The sequence below is a fragment of the Phoca vitulina genome, unplaced genomic scaffold (assembly GCF_004348235.1).
Source record: "Phoca vitulina isolate PV1807 unplaced genomic scaffold, GSC_HSeal_1.0 scaffold82, whole genome shotgun sequence".
Classification (NCBI taxonomy): Eukaryota; Metazoa; Chordata; class Mammalia; order Carnivora; family Phocidae; genus Phoca; species Phoca vitulina.
The window spans coordinates 761,592-780,885 of NW_022589785.1; the positions used below are offsets into that span (position 1 = coordinate 761,592).

Here is a 19,294-nt window from a genome sequence, read left to right on the forward strand (position 1 = left end):
GGTGGGTTTTTGGAGAGAATAGCCCAGAAGCTCAGAGGGGCTCTTCTCTCTCCATCGTTTTCTGATTTTTAGCAGTTCCTTTGTTTAGCGGCCATGCTCTGCTAGGGTGACCGACCATCCTGGCTTGTCCTTGATGGTCCCGGTTTTAGGGCTGAAAGTCCCATGTCCTGGGTAAGCCCTAGACAAACCAGGACAGTTGATCACTCTGTTCTCTTCATGGCCATGTCAGGAAACTAGAATCACCTGGGCTTCAGTGCGTCCCCTCACTCAATCCTCATACCCTCTCATATGTGCCCATTTTACAGATGGGGAAATCCTGTTGAGAGCTGGAAAGTGACGTGCGCCAAGGCAGCACAGCAGCTGAGTGGCAGAGCTGGGATTCGTATCCAGGGCTCATGATTCTAAGTGTAGAATCTAGGGGTTCTTTTGCCTGTCTGTTTGGCTGTCCACGTGTATGGAAGACCCTTAGCCTTTTGACTTGCCTCATGTGGGCAGAGTTATCGGAGCCCCTGATCAGGGGCCAGGCCTCTTGGGTTCACGCAGCCCCCTTGCTCTTCCTGCCTCCCCCCAAATGTTCCTAGTGCTACAGCCTCCCAGCATCCCCCTCCCTACAGGTGATTGTTCTTGAAAAGGAACCATGATGGTTTTGTTGCTTCTTCTTCTTCCTTTTTTAAGTATTCATGAGAAACCTCCCTCTGCAGGGTTAAAATGTGTGTTCTTGAAAAATAGTGGTATTTAATGAAGGCGCCTCGAGCTGAATCAAAGAGCTTCATTCTTCTGAAAGTCCTTCTTCCCCATCTCTGCATCCGGCTCCTATCAAAGGGAATTCACAACCTTGGCTTTCTGTTGCTGTTGTCATGGAAATCGTTATAAGGATGGGATCGCATGGACCAGAGGTCAGGGTATAGTTGCTTTGGCTGCCAGGACACGTGTCCCGGATGCCGGAGTCAGAGCTAATCAAATAAAGCGGTGATGACATTGGGCATCACTATGTTTTCTCTCCCAGCGAAGGTATTTGTCCTTTACCTGAAGGCTCCAGGGACAGAGGCGGGGAGAGCAGACAGGAGGGGACAGGGAGAGGGAGCTAACTTTGCTGCCATCTGTGCCCTAAGTGCTGGGTCGGACACTGAACAACTTCATACATTCCTTCCTTCCTTCACTCATTCATGATTCATGAGGCACTTACGGTATGTCAGGTGATGTGCTCCATCTAGGTGTGTAATGGTTAGTCAGACAGGTACCCTCCCTCGTGAAACTTACATCTTTTTTTTTAAAGATTTTGTTTATTTATTTGACAGAGAGAGACACTGTGAGAGAGGGAGCACAAGCAGGGGGAGCGGGAGAGGGAGAAGCAGGCTTCCCGCGGAGCAGGGAGCCCGATGCGGGGCTCGATCCCAGGACCCTGTGATCATGACCTGAGCCGAAGGCAGATGCTTAACCGACTGAGCCACCCAGGCGCCCCGAAACTTATATCTGATGGCAAAGAAGACAAGTGAACAGTGATACAAATACGTAGAAACATCCCACACCTTAATATGGGTATTAAAGGAAATAAACAAGGTTCTGGAATAAGGACTTGCAAGGGGTCTCGTGTAGCTTGGGTGGTCAGCTAAACTACCTTGGGAGAAGGAGAAGGCAGGGACCCAAATGTATAGGACCCAAAAGGTTTGGATTTTATTCCAAGGGCCATGCGAAGCCATTAGGAGGTTTCGAACAGAGAGTGACATAATCTGATTGATGATTTAGAGGATCGCTTGTCTGTGTGGAGAATGTCTGGGGAGGGGATGATGATGCCATTAGGAGGCAATGGACCCTTCCAGGCTGGAGGAAATGGTCATCTGGGTTAAGTGGTGAGGATGCTGGCTAGAAGGGACAAACTTGGGGTTGGTTTGAAGGCTATGGGACTTGTGGATGTCTGGTGGCAACAGTAAGTGCTCACCATCACTGCAGGAGGGGGTATTTCTATTTTTGACTCATTTAACCAATAAAGAAACCATCTGAGTAACTTACCCAAGGGCACCCAGCAATGTATGTCTGAAAGCTTCAGATGCCAACAGTTTTGCACCTGCGCAACTTGGTTGGTATAATCCCTATTAGTCCTATTAACATTTGGACCTATTATGTTAACATAACACCCTACTATGTACAGGGTTTTCCTTGGTGTCTTGGGATCCCCAAACTTGGCTGTACATCAGATAACTTAAGCACCGTTTAAAAATCACAGGTTCCGGATCCCACTCGCAAATAGTCTTTTCTTTCTTTTTCATTAAGTCTGGGTTGGCACCCGGTGTCTATCTTTCTAAACCATCCTATCAGAGGATTCAGATGCTGGTCTTGGGACCAGCAATTGGGAATCGAGGGCCTCGTTTATCTCTCAGAACTCCCTTTCAAGTTCGGTGGCAGCGTGTCCATTTTGCAGATGAGAAAACTGACAGCGAGTTTATATTAGTGTGACGGATCTTTGTTCTGCAGTTCTAAAATGAATTAAATTTGAGTCCAGAGGACTGGACCTGGCACTTGCTAATCTTGTGACTTTTGGTGTGTGACGTGACCTCCCAGAGACTTTTTCTCAAAGTGGAGAGTTCTCCTGCTGGCCCAGTGCTTGTGGGGGGCTGTTGAGGTCAGGCCAGCGACGGTCTTCAGGAACAGTGAACACTCCCAGCAGCCCTTGCAGCTCGCTAACCTCGGTGCTGGAGAACCCAGAGGAAGGTTTCCTCTCTCAAGGCACGGATGAGGGAATTGTTTGAATGCCCCTGTTAAAGAACTATTTGCATTCAGCAGATACTGATACCGTCCCCACTCTGGGACAGATTGGAGGCCAGGCTGTGGGGATAAGGAGTAGACCATACGGTCCCTTCCCTCAAGGAGGCTCCCTCCCAGTCTGCAAGAGGCAGACCGAGGAGCAGACTCTTGCCAAGCAGACTGATAAGCTCCTTACTGGGGGGAAGGGGGAGGCGGCGGTTAGCTAAAGAGGATGCCTGGAAGCTGGTGGCTTCTGCTGTCTCTTTAAAGGTGGAAATGAATTGCTGGTTGGGGGGAGGATGCCAAAGAGCATAAAGGGATAGAGGCACGTGGAGACAGGGAGTATATGCCTCCTGGCAGGGTATTGCTGGAGAATCAAGTGTGCGGGGGTAAGAGCAGAGAGGGTGATGTTGGTAGTTGAGACTGGAGCTGGCTCAGGAATGGTTTGGTGATGGGGAGCCATGGAGAGTTACAGAGCAGAGATGGGTGTGGTCAGAAGTGCTTGTAAGACATGGCAGGATTCCAGGTCCCAGCTGAAGCCCTGATGTACCCGGTGCCAGGCTGAACCAGCAGCATGGGAGAGTTCCCTTAGACAGAGTATCTTCCAGAATCTCTGGATGCTGCCCTTACAGACAGGCATCCTCTCTGCCCCTTGCCCCACCATCTAGAACCCCAAGGGAATTATTTGGCTCTTTCCACCCAGTTTCCCTCCATGGGGAGCCTTGGCTATATCTCAGATTACACCTGCAGTTGGAGACCCTTGTAATAAAACATGGAATACGCCTAGAGGCAAGGTAGACCCTCTAGGATCCAAATCCTGCCTCCGTGACCTAATTAGCTGTGTGATTTTCAGCAAACCACCCTGCTTTTCAGCCTCCTTTGCCTCACGAGAAAAGGGACATGGTCTCCCCAGTTATGGGGCTGGTAGAAAGAACACTAGGCCACGGACTTGAAAGAATTCTCTCCATTAGAAACTCGAAGACAATGATTTTTAAAACGGAGAGCTCCCCACTAGCTCCCGTGTCCCCCGTCACAGGTGTTGGCTGATGGAAGACAGGTTTCTGGGCACACAGTTTCACAAGACCTCGCGGAACAGGTAGACAAGGCAACGTGTGGGGTTGCTCGGATGACACCTATTCTTTAGGAGCCAATTACTAATTAATTCCCATGGAATGTTTCCACTGGAAACACACTAATCAGGAGACAGAAGCAATCCCAACAACGAAGATCTGTAATTGAGGTAATCGCCGTGCATAAATAACATCTGCGAGAAGCAGATACACGCACCTGACTCCCGACGGGAAAGTGGAAAAGGATGTTGTCACCAGGGCGGTGGTTGCTTTTTTTTTTTTCCTTTCATTTGATTCATGCCTTTGACCTTTGTCTCTTCCCCAAAGGAAATATGGTATTCGCTTTTTGTTAAATGGAGGCCCCTTCCCCCGCTCAGCTCTTGCATTTACTTACTTAAAGCCGGGGGAGGGGGGGGGCGTGTTCACACCTTCCTGCGGAGCACAAAGCTCTCACCTAGTCTTCATACCCCTAAATAGCTCCTCAGTCTGTCCCCTCCCTTCTCCCCCTTATCAGCCAACACCTGGAGCTCTCATTTGGGGTTCTGTCATGTCTGCTGGCCTCTGGCCTTGTCCAAGCCATCTTAACTGCCACCTGATCTTTGGAGAGAGAATTTGGGGGTGAGGAGGGGCAAAGGGAGAGAGAGGATCCCAAGCAGGTTCCACGCACAACCCTGAGATCATGACCTGAGCCAAAATCAAGTGTCGGACGCGCAAACGACTGAGCCACCCAGGTGCCCCTGGAGAGAGAATTTTTTAAATTCATGTACAGTCTTGGCTCTTTGTGGTCAGGATCCACCAGTGGCTTCCCATTGCCCTCAGAATACAGTGCGGGTTCCTCAAGGTGACCTTTATGGATGCAGAGTCTGACTCCCGTGCTCCTGACACTCCTGACCAGCCGCTAAGAGACAGTTTTGGGTCCCTCACACCTGTCCCACCTGTCCCACCTTTGCCCAAGCTGTGCCCTCTTGCTTCCGCCCTCTGAAACCTCTTTGCCTGCTAAAGATTTAGTTCTCTTCTGAGCTTGGGTTTGGGTATTGTCTCTGGGAGCCATCTCTGACCCCCACAGGGGCTGCGTGAGGCCCACTTCCCTTGTCTCACTGTCTCCTGGGTTTAGATCTAGAACAGTACACATCAGTCTCTCACAATCACTGCCTTTGCTTGCCTGGGTCCCCCATTTATCTTCCAGCTCCTTTAAAGGCAGGGACCGGACTAAGTACAAGTACCAAGAGGCTTGTACAAAGTCACAAAGGCATTAAGAGATGAAGGTGGGAGTTGAACCCACAGACTTCAGTAGCTATGAGTTTAGTATGTGCTACGTCAGACCACGAATGTATCTCCTGTTGGCCCTCTGTCCCCTCTGGGCCCTCACGTCCCTTTGGAAAGCCCTGGATGCTCCTGTAGGCTCAGCTTCTGTGTTCCTTCTGGTTGGCCCATTGGGCCTGGTGTGTCGTCTACATGATGAACTCCCAGCTGTGGTCAGGCAACAGCCCGAGCTCCCACTGCTAGTGCTCGGAAGACTGATAACACTTGCCTCCTCCCCAGTGCCTTTAGGCGGGACGTTTGTCACCCCGTGTCACCCAGACTTCCATGAGACATTGAAAATAATGGATCCGGGGGCGCCTGGGTGGCTCAGTTGGTTAAGCAACTGCCTTCGGCTCAGGTCATGATCCTGGAGTCCCGGGATCGAGTCCCACATCAGGCTCCCTCCTCAGCAGGGAGTCTGCTTCTCCCTCTGACCCTCCCCCCTCTCATGCTCTCTGTCTGTCATTCTCTCTCTCGCAAATAAATAAAATCTTAAAAAAAAAAAAAAGAAAGAAAAAAAAGAAAATAATGGATCCGCTCTGGGAAGATGACTCTGATGGGAGTCTTTTGTGTGAGTGAGCACCTTTGGAATGCTTCTCTCCAGCCAGGAACCACAGGACAGGTGGCCTGGGTATTTTATTTGAAGACTATTTTTTTTTTTCCTTTTCAAAGATGATGTGGGAGTGAATTGATTCAATATTAGCATAACCTCCTGTCAGAGGAGATAAAAACCGAAGTGTAATTGGGTGAGAACATGGTTATCGAGGGCCTGTTCACCCCACAAATATTGACACTTCCAGTGCTGTTATAAATGAAGTGGGGGATGGCTGGTTTCACTATAGGCAGGGAGTGATGTCTATACGTCTCCCCAAAAGGACCTGTTACCATTGAGCGCTGTGGAGGGCCAGGCCCTAGAGCAGCCAGCCATCCACCAGGGTGATCATAGTCATCTTAACAATGAGGATATTGGGGTGCCTGGGTGGCTCAGTTGGTTAGGCGTCTGCCTTCGGCTCAGGTCATGATCCCAGGGTCCTGGGATCGAGCCCCGCATCGAGCTCCCTGCTCAGTGGAGAGCCTGCTTCTCCTTCTGCCTCTGCCCCTCTCCCTGCTCATGCACTCTCTCTCTCTCTCTCTCTCTCTCTCTGTCAAATAAATAAATAAAATCTTAAAAAAAAAAAAATGAGGATATTGATGGCAAGCAACCGTTGTTTACACTGTACCAGACATGAGGCCAAGCACTTAGATGCCATGACTTAATTTAAGCCCCTCAACCACTTGAATGTAGTGAACACCGCGTGAGCATGGCCTTTTCTATTTGGGGCCAGAGTGTAGGAGTGGGTCTGCATACCGCAGGTGCTCTGCGGATGAGTAGGGACTCACAGGATGGGCCCTGAATCTCCCTGGGAAGCAGCTAATGTTATGCTCCTTTTATGTAGGAGGAAGCTCAGCATATAGGAGACTTGCCCAAAGTCACAGGGTTGGGGAGGAACTGTTTTTTTTTTTTTTTTAAATAACGTATTTTGAAAGAATTTCAAACTTAAAGTGGCAAGAATAGTTCAGAGGATCCGTGTTTAGCCTTCATTTAGATTCATCAGTCTGTAACATTTTACTGCATTTGCTTTATCATCCTCTCTCCAAATTATCTTTTTCTGAATTATCGGGAAAAGACTTACAAACATGATGCCCTTTTGCTCTAATCAAAATGGGAAATTTCGCACTGATAACATGTTTTCTAATCCGGGGGTCAATGAACTATGGCCCACAGGCCAAATCCAGCTCAAACCAACAGCCTGTTTCTTGTTGTCTGTTTTTGGTTTTTGTTTTAATCACAGCCTGAGAGCTCAGAATTGTTCTCATATTTTTAAGTGGCTACATTTTAAAGTGGTTAGGTAAATATAGTACCTACCTATATATATGTATCTATCCTTCATTTTTTTTCTCTTGGCCTGCAAAGCCAAACGTATTTATTCTCTGGTCCCTGAAGAAAAAGCTTGCCGACTCCCAATCTTATCTGCCGATGACGCAGATGTTGCCTATTACCCGAATAATGTTCTTCGTAGCGGTTTTTCTCCATGTTCAGGATCCAACCCGGGATGCAAAAGTGCTTGCATTCAGTTTTCGCGATGCTGTCGATCCTCAGTCTCTCTTTCTCTGTATTTTCAGATGCTGACATTTTGGGAGGGTTCAGGCCAGTTGTGTTTGCTTTTCCATTCGGGGAAACTGGAATTTTAACCCCTTGTCTTTGTAATTCCAGAAACTTTGGATGTTGTGCAGGTCTGAGGGTGTTCCCAGGACATAGGACTTCTGATTTTAAAACCAGAAAAGTCCCAGACAAACGGGGGGGAGTGGCCCATCGTAGGATCAGCGTTGCTAGCCCTGAGTAATTGCGAGGAAGATCAAGGAAGGTGCCCATAGGTTTAGGGGAGAAGGTGATGAGCCAGATGCTAGCTTGAGTGCCTTTTCTCGATTATCTGCTCATGTTGCTTCTCAAAGGAATTCTTACCAACCACTTGTTCTGGCCTGGGCCTTGCCTTTTTTTTTCTCCATTGATGCATACAAGACTTACTGATATTATCGTTAAGTAGTAGCTGGTCATCTTCCTTGCTATTTCTGAGACTATGTCATGATTGAGCCATTTTGCTGTTGATGGACACGTAGGTTGTGCCTAGATTTTGGTGATTAGGAATACAGCTACGGTGCACGTTTTCTTCCCCGTGTTATTTTATTTGGGAGGGAGGCGTGCGTGTGTGCCTCTCTGTAGGGTATAGACCTAGAAGTGTAGTATCTCTGGGTCACGGTACACATGTTCTTTAACTGTGGTGGAGGTAGCCACATGGTTCTGCCAACTGTCTGTAGACGCTTTTACTCCAGCCAGCAGGGTATGTGGCCCACCGGTGTCCCATTCCAGTCAGCCCCTGGGCTTGTTCGTTACTCACATCTTAGCCATTCTGCAGGAGGAGGCGTCTTGAGGTTCCGTTTTGCCTCTCCCTGACGAGTGAAGAGGTGGATCACCTTTTCAAAGTAGATCGGCCATTTGGAGAGCTACTTCTGCCTGATGAAGCCGTATGTTCATCTTTCAAACTGTAGGCTATTTTTCTTAGTGATTTGTAGGCTATTCTGGGTGTAAGCTCTTTGCTAGTTATGTATCTTGCAAATACTTTGTCTTGCTTTGGGGACGAACTTTGGGGTATACGTCTGCCTTCTCTTAGCTGTGTCATTTTATGAACAGAAGCTCTTAAGAGTAAGGTAACCCACTTGGTCAGTCTCAGTTAGATATCTTGGAATCCAAATTTAAAATCACTTGGTCAGGCTGAGAGTGTTCTGGTTAGCTGCATGTTCTAGTTAAGGGAGCGTGGTGGCACAGGATGGCAAGAAGCTCAGCCCCCCTACCGGAGGCTCAACCCTGGACTCAAGATCCAGCCCCTGGAGGTTTGCTGAATGAGTCTGAATGAGAGTGGTCACTCTCCCTAGCTGCTTCATTTCCTCTGGCAGGGGAGGGTTTGCCCATGTGGCCTGCCCCTTGTCCTTCCTGTGGAGCTGGCTGTCTGGACACTGGCCAATGTCTGGGTCAGAGACCTGTGCTCGGGAGGAGCCGGGGAGTGACCAGGCATCGGGTGGCTTCCCCTCCAAGGGGGTGTTCGGGGCTGGCTCAGGTAGCGTGGGCAGCCCCCCCGACCGGGACATGTTAGTGATTCGCTGAGCTGACCCTTTTCCCCTGGATCCCTCAGTGTTATGTGCGTGGAGCCCTTACCATGTGAGGACCCAGAGCAAGCCCCAGGTGGCCTCTGGGCGCCTGCCGTCTAGCAAGAAGACAGACAGGGAGGCACTCAGACACTGCGCTATTTAGGGGAGCCATGGGGCACTGGGGCAACGGGGTGTTGGAAATATGATAAAAATTGGGGCGTGGTAGAATGGGAACAGGGAGGGTGTTTTATGTGTATTTTATCCTGCTTTTCCAAGGTTTGTTTTTGTTTGTTTATTTGTTTTTCTTCCTCTCTTTGGAGAACTTCAGTATACTCCAAATCCACTGCCACCAGAGGGAAGCCAGGAAGGAAATTCTTAAAGTCAGTTCAGTCACGTAGTACCTGAGCAGTCCTGAGATCCTGTAAGACAAAATTAGGAAGTACTCTTTTTTTAATTGCATTTTTATTGACGTAGAGTTGACATACAATATTAGTATATTATGTTAGTATATATGTTAGTATCCTGTGTTAGTTTCAGGTGTACAACGTAGCAATTCGACAATTCGTGCGTCATGAAAGGCTCACTATAGTAAGTGTAGTTACCGTCTGTCACTGAGGAAGGACTCTTAAACCCTCAAAGAAAGAGACTGAAAACAAGTGAAAGAAGGTCTGTTTTACTCAGCAGGTGGGAAGCCCATGCCACAGGGCTTGCAAGAAAAAGCGGTGGATTTAAAATTCAGTTCGGGTCCTGGCCCCATTCACCACTGAGAAGCTGTGTGATCTTGACAAGTTCACTAACCTTTCTGAGCCTCAATTTCTTCATCGATAAAACGGTGATGAAAGTACCTATGTCACAGAGTTGTTACATGTTGCAAATAACATATTCATGGCAAACATCCAGAGAGTAGTTACGATTATCCCGCTACTGATAATGATTATTTTTACTCTGAAGAAGATGGAAACAGTAAATACTCAGAAAGCATTTCGATGCATCAATAAATAATGATCCTCTAGCACAATGTAAGGAAAATGATGGAATGGTTAATAGATGCTCAAATGGTTTCATCAAGGCCACAGAGAGTAAGCGCCAGATGGTCTTAGGAAATTTCCCCTTGGGGTCACTGTCATCAGACTTCTGAGCCGGATAGACCATTGGTGGACCTGGCCTGACATTTTTAATATGTTTGCATTTAATAAGTTTGTTCGATATCAGGACCCTCTGTAGTTTGAGATGCTGGTAATTCCCTTCAGGGAAGGCCCTCCTACTGAAAGTTAATTCTTCTGAGTGCCCTGATGGGATGTTAAGGACTGGAATGTGTTGAGATTAGCCCGCCAGTGACACCATTTCTTAGAATGCTTCCCCATGGCATTTGTGATGACGGGTCCTTAAATCCTCCGCGTTGTTCAGCCAGACCCAGAAATCAGCGTTCTAATCGCTCCGCTGAAATACCAGCATTTTCCCTCTCCCCGCCTCATTCCATATGTCTAGCCCACTCATCTAGTAGCTTAGTAAGTCCAAAGCAAACATTTTCGCCAGGTATTTAAAGCAGGCAGATGGCTTTGCATGGGAAAGTAATGCTATTCATCGGGTTGTAGTTGATGTCTATGTGATGGGAATCTCAATTGCCCTCCGGGGGAATGAGCGGAGGGGGATGGTGCAGAGAGAATGAACTCAGCAGGAGGGAAAGACTTGTGTGCAGAGTGGGCTGTGTGGGGGCCCAGGAAGAGCAAGGGCTCAGAGTCCCATTGACTTGAAGGGCAAGTCCCTTCCCCTGCCCGGCATACAGTTTCCTCTTTTGTACCATGACGTGGGCTGATTCCTGCCGTGCAGGGCTGCTGTGGGCCACAGTGATTATGAACGTTGAGTGACCCCCACAGTGCCTCATAGAGTCGGTGTGGGAGAACTCTCATTTCCTCCTCTTTTTCCCATTGAACAATCAGGAAGGGGCAATATTTATCCCCCTATGGGGAGGGATGCATACACAGAATAGATAAAGAATGAATGATTGTGATTCTACGGCAGGATTTTGGATGGAGCTACATTGATCCAACATCTTTGGCAGGATAGGATCAAGGAACACTATCACCTGTGGTTTCGAGTGTTTACTCTGTGGCTGACACTGTGCATGTCCTATCTCCTCTAACTTGTTCACTCATTCTGTATCTGGCTCCTGGCCACCCAGTTCCAACCGGCTCAAGTGGGGAAAGGGAAGTTATTGGCCAAAATATCTGAAAAGTTCTGAGGCGAAAACTGCCTTCAGGCTTGGCTGGATCTAGGTGCTCCAACCATGTCATTGAGAATGTGTTTCCTGCCTGAGCACCTTTGGTGTCACCTTCTAGTCTAGGCAGTCTTTTCTTTCTTGCTAGAGAGAGCCACCAGACACTCTAAGCTAATCCTGCAACACAAAGAACAAACTTTGTTTCTGTAGTCCTAGCAAAATTCCCGGCATCAGCCAGGCTATTATCCCACCACGAAGCCCTCTGGCCAACAGGAAGTGGTGCTCTGATTGGCTAGGCGGAGTCACATGCCCTTCTCAAAGCTTGATAGTTGTGTGTGTGTGTGTGTCGGGGGGGGTCAGCTCCATCAGAAGCACATGGACATTTGGGGGATGGACATTTTTTTGCAGGGAAGATGGGGTGCCACTATCAAAAGAAGGGAGAGTCGATGCTGTGCAGACACATCACAAAATTTCCCGTATAAAGCATCTGCCATGGGCACCCCTACTCTAGAATGCAGCATAATGGCTCAGAGTGGGATTCATATCCCAGGTCTGAAGCTTAGTACTTGTGAGACCCTCAGTAAGTCACTCGACCTCTCTATCCTCAGCACCATGTCAGGCCTGGAAATAGATAGAAATCACCAGAGACTTATCCCCCTAACCCTCTCCACCCTGTGTCTTGGAGGTCCAACAAGGACCCTGGGAATGCTCATCCATGCGGATGGATGGTGACTTGGAGCTGAAAGACGTGAGGTGCCCCTGCCCCCCTCCCCGGGATCCTCCTGGCCACACTGGCTATGAGGACGGGAGAGCAGACCCCAATAACCCTTCCCAAGGGGAGTCCCTGCTGCCCTGTTCCCTTCTGCTCTCTGACCGCCCCGCTTGGAGTGCCCCCCTGAAGGGAAGGTGTTTGCCGAGAGGTGGTGGGCCGGGTCACTCCCCTGAAGAGTCTGATCTCAGCCCCAGCATGACTTGCCACCCGACTTCATAAAATTGTCACTCAAACAGTCCCCATATGGAAATAACGTGCGGTGAATTATTCTTACGGAGGGTCATCCATAATGGAAAATCAGCCCGAGATGGCCCTGTATTTCTTCCCACTCCCTAAAGTGTAATAAATTGAAATTTTTAAAGCTCGGCATTTAGATGGCTTGTCAGCAGCAGCCCAGAGCCTGCCCAGTGGAAACCTGGGGCTGCAGTGGGAGGGAGAGTGGGGGGGGGGTGGTTCTGGCCTTGCCTGACCAGATCCTACTGGCTTGTGAGCCTCCGGGGTTGGCATCCTCCCCCTCCCACCCCAGTCTGCCAGGAAGCCTGGAACTCCTCCTTGAGATGGTGGGAGCCGAGACCCTGCCTCATCCTGGTGGTAGGAGGTTGACGGCTCATCCGGCTGCCATTTCCTTTCATTCTCCTGGCCTCTACAATGGGGTTAACCCCCCACACTTAGGCCATTAAGGGAAGGAAAGGGACAAACAGCATTGACAACCGCCATCACTTTTCTAGGGTTTTCTCAGTGCCAGGCACAGTGTTGAGCCCTGTCCTGATACCACTCACACACTATGCAGGATCCCATAGATCCTATGGTGGTGACGCTCCCCCATTTTACAGATGAGGATACTGAGGCGTGAGGTTAAGAGACCTGCTGAGAGAGGCCGATCCTCCAGGTCTGGCTCCATGCCCAGGCTCCAACCCCTACACGTGGTGGGATTTGGCACTCAGCAAGTGTCAGTGAGTGTTGGTTTCCGCATGATCCTCGTCCCTTGGGGATAAACTTGTTTATTGGGGATGATGCGCGTGTCCTTGGCACCACCACATTGATTCATTGATTCAACCTCTGAGTTCTGTCCATTGTCTCCGATTGCTCCACCTCACATTCTGCAGCCCCCATCCTGGTCCCGGACCTCAGGACACTTCCCCGGGGGGGCTCCGGAGATAGCACCAAGCCACTGAGCTAACCATTCGCTCTGCAACTGAGCTTTCTCTTTATCATAATCTGTCCTCCCCATGTGGTCCAGACTTTCCAGAGAGTGGCTTTCCAGGAGGGGCAGTGGAGCCCAGCAGGAAAGAGCCTGGACTCTGGAGTTGGACCAGCCAGGCTTCTCCGCGGACCAGCTGCGTGACCGTGGGCAAGTCCTTTCCCCTCTGTGAGCCCCGGTGTCCTCCTATATCAGGTGGTCCTAAAGGTGGTGCCCTGCTCCCAAGAGGTCTTGTGGGGCTTTTATGAAGCAAGATGGAGAGAGCACAGTGTCCTGGAAATGGTCCCCAAATGACAGTAGCGGGTGCAACTGTTAATGCCAAGACCCATCAGGGCCAAGATAATCCTATCCCTACCCCAGAAGGAGCTAAGAATAACACCAACAGCCATGTCCATCTCTGCCCGGAGATGAATCATCCCGCTCTCAGCTTGCTCCAGGGAGATTGGGGAAAGGAAGGAGCATTTCTTAATCATGCATCTTATACCACCTGGAAAATGGAGATACAAACAGAATCTTCTCGCTCCGGGGAGGCTCTGGGGACCAGGGCATCATGCTGCCAAAACCCTCAGCCCACAGAGAAGCTCGGCAGATGGGAAGTGCTGTCCTCGTGTTTGGGGCTGCACTGTTCAGTTCCTGACAGGGGTTCTCGCTTGCCTCTTGGCCATGGGCCCGGCAGCTTGGCCTGGCAGTGGGGGCCTGTAAGATGCCTCCTTTCCACTGTTAGTTACCTGACCTCACCTCCCACGATGGCCCACCTGCTCCTGCCCACCAAACGTTTTCTTCTTGGCACACCCTACAGTGTGTCCTCACTGGCTGCCCCATTTCCAGGGTTGTTCCCTAAAGCCCATCCTCCCCACAGCAGCCAGGGGTAGGTCATTCTACTCCTCCTCCTCCTCCTCCATCAACGGTTTCCCTACAGACTGAAAAATGAAGTTGCACTTTGCTCACTAGCCTCAGTAATGTGCTCCCCCACCCCATCCACTCCTTCAGCATCCTCCCCACCTTCCCCTCCCTGTCCAGCAGTCCAGCCACACTGGCTACCTTTCTGTCCCTCAGCGCCACTTTCACTTTTGTTCTTGTTCCTGCCTCAGGACCTTTGCACCAGCTGCTGCCTCCACTCAGGGCACTGTTTCTTCCTCCTCAAATTGTACATGGCTGTCTCCTTGCATCTTTCTGGTCTTAGCTTAAATGCCTCTCCTTAGTCAGGCCTCTGCCTGCAGGGAGTCCTCCTTGCCACCCCCCTGCCTTGCCAGAGGCCCTGGGGTCACCAGCGGGAAGATAAGACTGTGCCTGACTTCTCATTCGCCCTGTCCATGATGCTCCCCCAGCTCCGCAGCACTCTCCGTGTGTCTCAGCCCCCACACTGAGGGAATGGGCTGAGTTCGCTGCAGGAATACATTGTTCTTGGGGGCTTGGAAAATGGGGTGGGGGGAGGGGTTTGTGGATCGTGGCTGCGGCAGTGAAGTGGGGCTGGAACGAGAGGTTAGTGTGAGAAAGCTGTGGGAGAAGGTTAGGGGCTCGATTTCCCCATGTGTAAAATGGGGATATTAGCAGCTCTCAAAGATGAGGATTACAGGTCAAAATGAAAGCAGAACCTTTCCCTCCGCACTTCACAGGAGATATTCGAATTGGTGGTGACCCCCATTCTCCCCACCTTCCATTGTCATTATTATTACTCTAACGTCTGGGCTGAGCTCCTGATATTCTGGGGAAGACATTCTCTGCCCAGTTTGGAAGGAGATGAAAATGATCCCAAGGTGGGCTCTACCCACAGAGCATCCCCCCCACCTTGGCCAGTTGTCCTGGGGTGGCCTCCACCTTGGCTCAATTATTTTCCTTTTATAGATCAATGGGGCCCCTCACTTGCTCGGTGGCCTCAGGCACCAGAGATTGTATGCGTGTCATTTCACAGGGACACTAGCTTGCTTTTTTTTTTTTCTTGTCTGGAAGCACCAACATTACTATTATTAACTGTTTTGGAGGGGCAGTGGCCTGACAGTGAGAAGGTCTGCTAGTCTGGACAATACAAGGGGCTGTCTTCACTCCTTGCAGCTGTGTGACTTCAGGCAAGGCACTGTCCCTCTCTGAGCCCTGAGCATTTTCCTTAGGCGATTTCTGAGGCTGTTTTCTGCTCAGAGATTCTAGGGTTTGGAAATCAAGGGGAAACTGCCAATTGCAGAATGGACTTAGGGATTGTGCCCGGATGTGGTTTTCTCCAGCAGGGAATGTCTGTCTTCTGGGACCATGGAGGTACTTGGACCTATTAGATGGCCCCACTTTGCTAAGCTAGAAGGCCTGCTGTGTGCAGGCGGGTGAATGGATGAGAAAGAAAAGAGTGAGAAAGAGAAACTTTATTTAGGTCAGTGGCTCTTAATCTTCCAGAAAATGCTCACATGGCAAATAGTTTACATACCATTTAAAGGGGGTGTACAACCCTGAAACCTGGTTAAGAAATGTCTATATGAGGGCATTTGGGTGGCTCAGTCTGATTTTGGCTCACATCATGATCTCAGGGTCCTGGGATCAAGCCCAGCTTCGGGCTACCCGCTCCCCGCTCAGATGGGAGTCTGTTTGTCCCTCTTTCTCTCCCTCTGTTTCTCCCCCAGCTTGTGCTCTCTCTCTCTCTCTCAAATAAATAAAATCTTTTTAAAAAATAAATAAAAAAATAAAAGAAACGGCTACTTGGCGAGTTCCCACTGACTTTCAAGCACCTCCTCCAGGAAGCCTTCCCTGACTTCATCCTGTGTTCCCAGTGGCTCCATGCCTTCCTTCCTGTGCTGCTCAAGGAGGCTGTCCCTGCCTGTCTCCCCCTCTCCAGGCTGACTGTTCCCTGCATGCATTAAGTGGGTGTCAGCAAATATTTGCTGAGCGGAGCTGGGGCCTAGCTCCTGGCACCAAAGCAGACTAGCCTTATTTCATGGGACAGTGCCTGTTCAATTTTGAGTTAGCTCACAACCTGGCCGCCTCAGATGCAAACACAGCCGCTTCCCCTCGTTGTGGCTTGATGAATAGTTCTGAAGACATGGGAATCGTCTGTAAATTATTCTGCCACCCGAGAGGGGCCGAGCCGGAGGGGAAGGGCATTCAAGGAGGCAGCCTCACGAGGCTCTTCTCTTCTCATCCTCCTGCCTGGTGCAGCTGGAGCAGAGCGAAGCCCAGTGTGAGGATGCTTTGAAGACACAGAAGGCACTGACCGCGGACCTGGAGAACATGCACAGCGAGCTGGAGAACATGACCCGGAGCAAGAGCCTGGTACCTGTCCCTTCCTGGAGCTGGGGGGCCCCGGGCCAGCACAGGGCTCTGGGGACTTGCGTAGGCCCACTCTGTGCTCAGCACTGTAAGAGGGGAAAAGGGCACTTATTGGGGACTTCCTGGGTCAGTACTCTGAGAGCACAGACATCCTCCTATGAGCTGAGCATTATAAAGGTATAAGGGCATACGTGAGGGCCAACTATGTGTTCACCTCTGCAAAGGTAGACCTAACGTGTGCTCAGCACTGTGGGGATGCATTCAGTAGGGGCCTATTGTTTGCTCAGCACCCTACCTGGGAACAAAAATGTCTATAGTCTGCCCACAGTGTGCTCACTGCTGTAAGTGGTCCCCAGGCACCTGTTGTAGTCCTACTGTGTGCTCACCACCATAACAGGGGACTTGGTCATTATAATTGGGCTAGTGTATGTTTGTTCTTACAAGTGGAGACAAGGGTGTCCCTCATGCGCCCACTTAGGCTCACTCCTATAAGGGACCCAGCCATCTATTATGAACCTACTATGTGCTTGCCACTGAATGGGGGGAAATGAACATATATCATGAATCTTATATACTGGTGAAAATTGGGTATGTGTTTCTAAGTCACCTGTCTGAGCATACAAGGTGGGCTTAAATTTTTACCCCACATGTGAAATCCTAAAGTTTAGGTATAGGCATGGACTTACAGGGAAACGCTTGTCTCTAGATCCCTACTGGACCTTTTGTTCCAGATTTTGTTGGCACCAGATTAAGAGGAACTTGCCGACAAACATTCACACGCACGCACACACACACACACACACACACACACACACAAAAGAATGCACACACTCACCTACAAAATCACCAGACACACAAATAAATGCCCTCCTAGGTAAAATATGCATCTAATTTTGTCCATCCACCCAAGACATATTTACTGAGCACCTGCTGTATGCAGGCTTCGTACTGGGGTTATATCCGTGAACAGAACAGAGTCCCGCTTCTCAGGGAGATTCCGGGGGTTTGTACTCACGCGCGTGTCCCAGGCACATTTCAAATGAACATGAAATGTGAGCCCATGTGGGCTTACACAAACATCTATCCATTCACATGCACACATGCTGCATTCACACAGCCACATGTGTGCTCTGAAACACACACACACACACACACCCCCCATGCACTGATACACCCATGACCTCCTTTCAGGTACATGGTCACTCATCTGACACACTCACAGGTGAGCCCCTCCCCCCACTTTGCTCTTCATCAGGCCCCTTCTGCCCCCCCCCCCTTGTCCTGCCTCCTGCCAGGTGGACCAGCAGCTGTACCGGCTACAGTTTGAGAGAGCAGATCTGCTGAAGCGCATTGACGAGGACCAGGATGACCTGAACGGCCTCATGCAGAAGCACAAGGACCTCATTGCTCAGGTATTGATGGAGAGTGGAAGAAGGCGTGGCGGCCTTGGGCCCGGCAAGTGGGGGATGTTGAGAAGGTGTTGGGCCGCTCTCTGGTCTTAGGACCTGGGAGGGATAAATGCCACAGTGATAGATAGGAATGGTGAAATTTCATGTCCTAATGGAGGAGGGTGTCACCTTCAGATGGGTGTGCATTCCTGGAAGACATCTCCGCCAGGAAAAATTTTGATTTATGTATGCATATATCTACACGTCCATCCTCCCATATACCCTTCTAACTACCCATCAAAATATTCATCCATCCACCATTCATTTGCTCATCTGTCCACCCATTCACCTATCCTCATTTTTATCCACCCATCTACCCATTATTCCACCTGTCCTCCCACCCATCCACCCACCTACCTAGCCACTCACCTATCCATCCATCTATCCATCCATCCTTCCACCCACTTATCCATTCATCCATCCGTCCTTCCATCTATCTATCCACCTCTCCATACATCTATGTCTATATCCATTCATTTATTTAATATTTACTGTGCCTCCACCATGTGTTAGGTACTGTGTGAAATGCCAAGGATACTGGGTTAAGAAAAGCACGTCCCATCCCTGCGTTCACGTGCGGTTTCATGGGCTGAGCAGACCTTCTCACATAATCACCCAGAACAGAGGGGGCGCTTGCAGAATGAGCTTAGAGTCCAGAGAGGAAATGAACACGGTTCTGCGAATCTTGACCTAGGTTGGAGGTCAGGGAGGGCTTCCTTGGGAAGGTGGCTCTCAGAAGGAGATCTGAATGAGGAACAGGAGTTAATTAGGTTGGGTGGAATAGTGAAGGTTGCAGGAAATGTTCCAGGCAGATGGAACAGCATGTGTAAAGGGCCTAAGGTGGCACATTTGAGAAGCTGGAAGGAGGCCAGTGAGGAGTGTGGGCCCAAGATGAACTCAGCGAGGCCAGCAGAGCAGGGCCAGATCAGGGGCTCATAGGCTGAGAGGAGTTTGGATTTTATTTTATGTGTGATGGGAATTACTGGCAAGTTTCTTAGGGGTCAGAGCAGGAGGGAGAAGGGTCAGCCGGCTTGTACCGGGGAGGTAGAGTGGACATGGGTGGGTGGACGGACCCAGGATACAGTCAGGAGGCACAGTGGTAAGATGGGGTGCAGCAGAGGCTTTGGGGTAGAACAGGCAGATGAGTGATGGGGATCCCTGGCAGGTTTCTGATAACGGGGGTGAGCAGCTCCCTCCAGGAGTAAGGAGCATCTTCCCCACGTTATACCCCAGAGGGGATCCATGGTACATTGCCTGCCAGACTTCAGATGCATTCTACCGAGATAAGATCTGACGTAATTTCTGCCAAACAAGGAATAATGATAACAAAAATAACCAACTATTGGGGCGCCTGGGTGGCTCAGTCGTTAAGCGTCTGCCTTTGGCTCAGGTCATGGTCCCAGGGTCCGGGGATCGAGCCCCACGTCGGGCTCCCTGCTTGGCAGAAGGCCTGCTTCTCTCTCTCCCACTCCCCCTGCTTGTGTTCCTTCTCTCACTGTGTCTCTCTCCATCAAATAAATAAATAAAATCTTAAAAAAAAATAACCAACTATGTCCTCGACTCTAGAACAGCCACCACAGAAATAGCCTATGCCATCTTCTGCCTTTG

At 49.9% G+C, this 19,294-nt stretch overlaps 1 protein-coding gene across 1 annotated transcript in view; it reads left to right on the forward strand.

Annotated features, from left to right (window-relative positions):
* The window catches only part of MYO18B (myosin XVIIIB), a 232,537-nt gene that overhangs the window by 143,448 nt on the left and 69,795 nt on the right, over window positions 1-19,294 (forward strand). Inside the window, exons 34-35 of the mRNA XM_032395173.1 lie at window positions 16,128-16,241; window positions 17,534-17,650. Of these exons, the coding sequence (XP_032251064.1) occupies window positions 16,128-16,241; window positions 17,534-17,650 (231 nt within the window). The remainder of the gene's footprint in view (window positions 1-16,127; window positions 16,242-17,533; window positions 17,651-19,294) is intronic.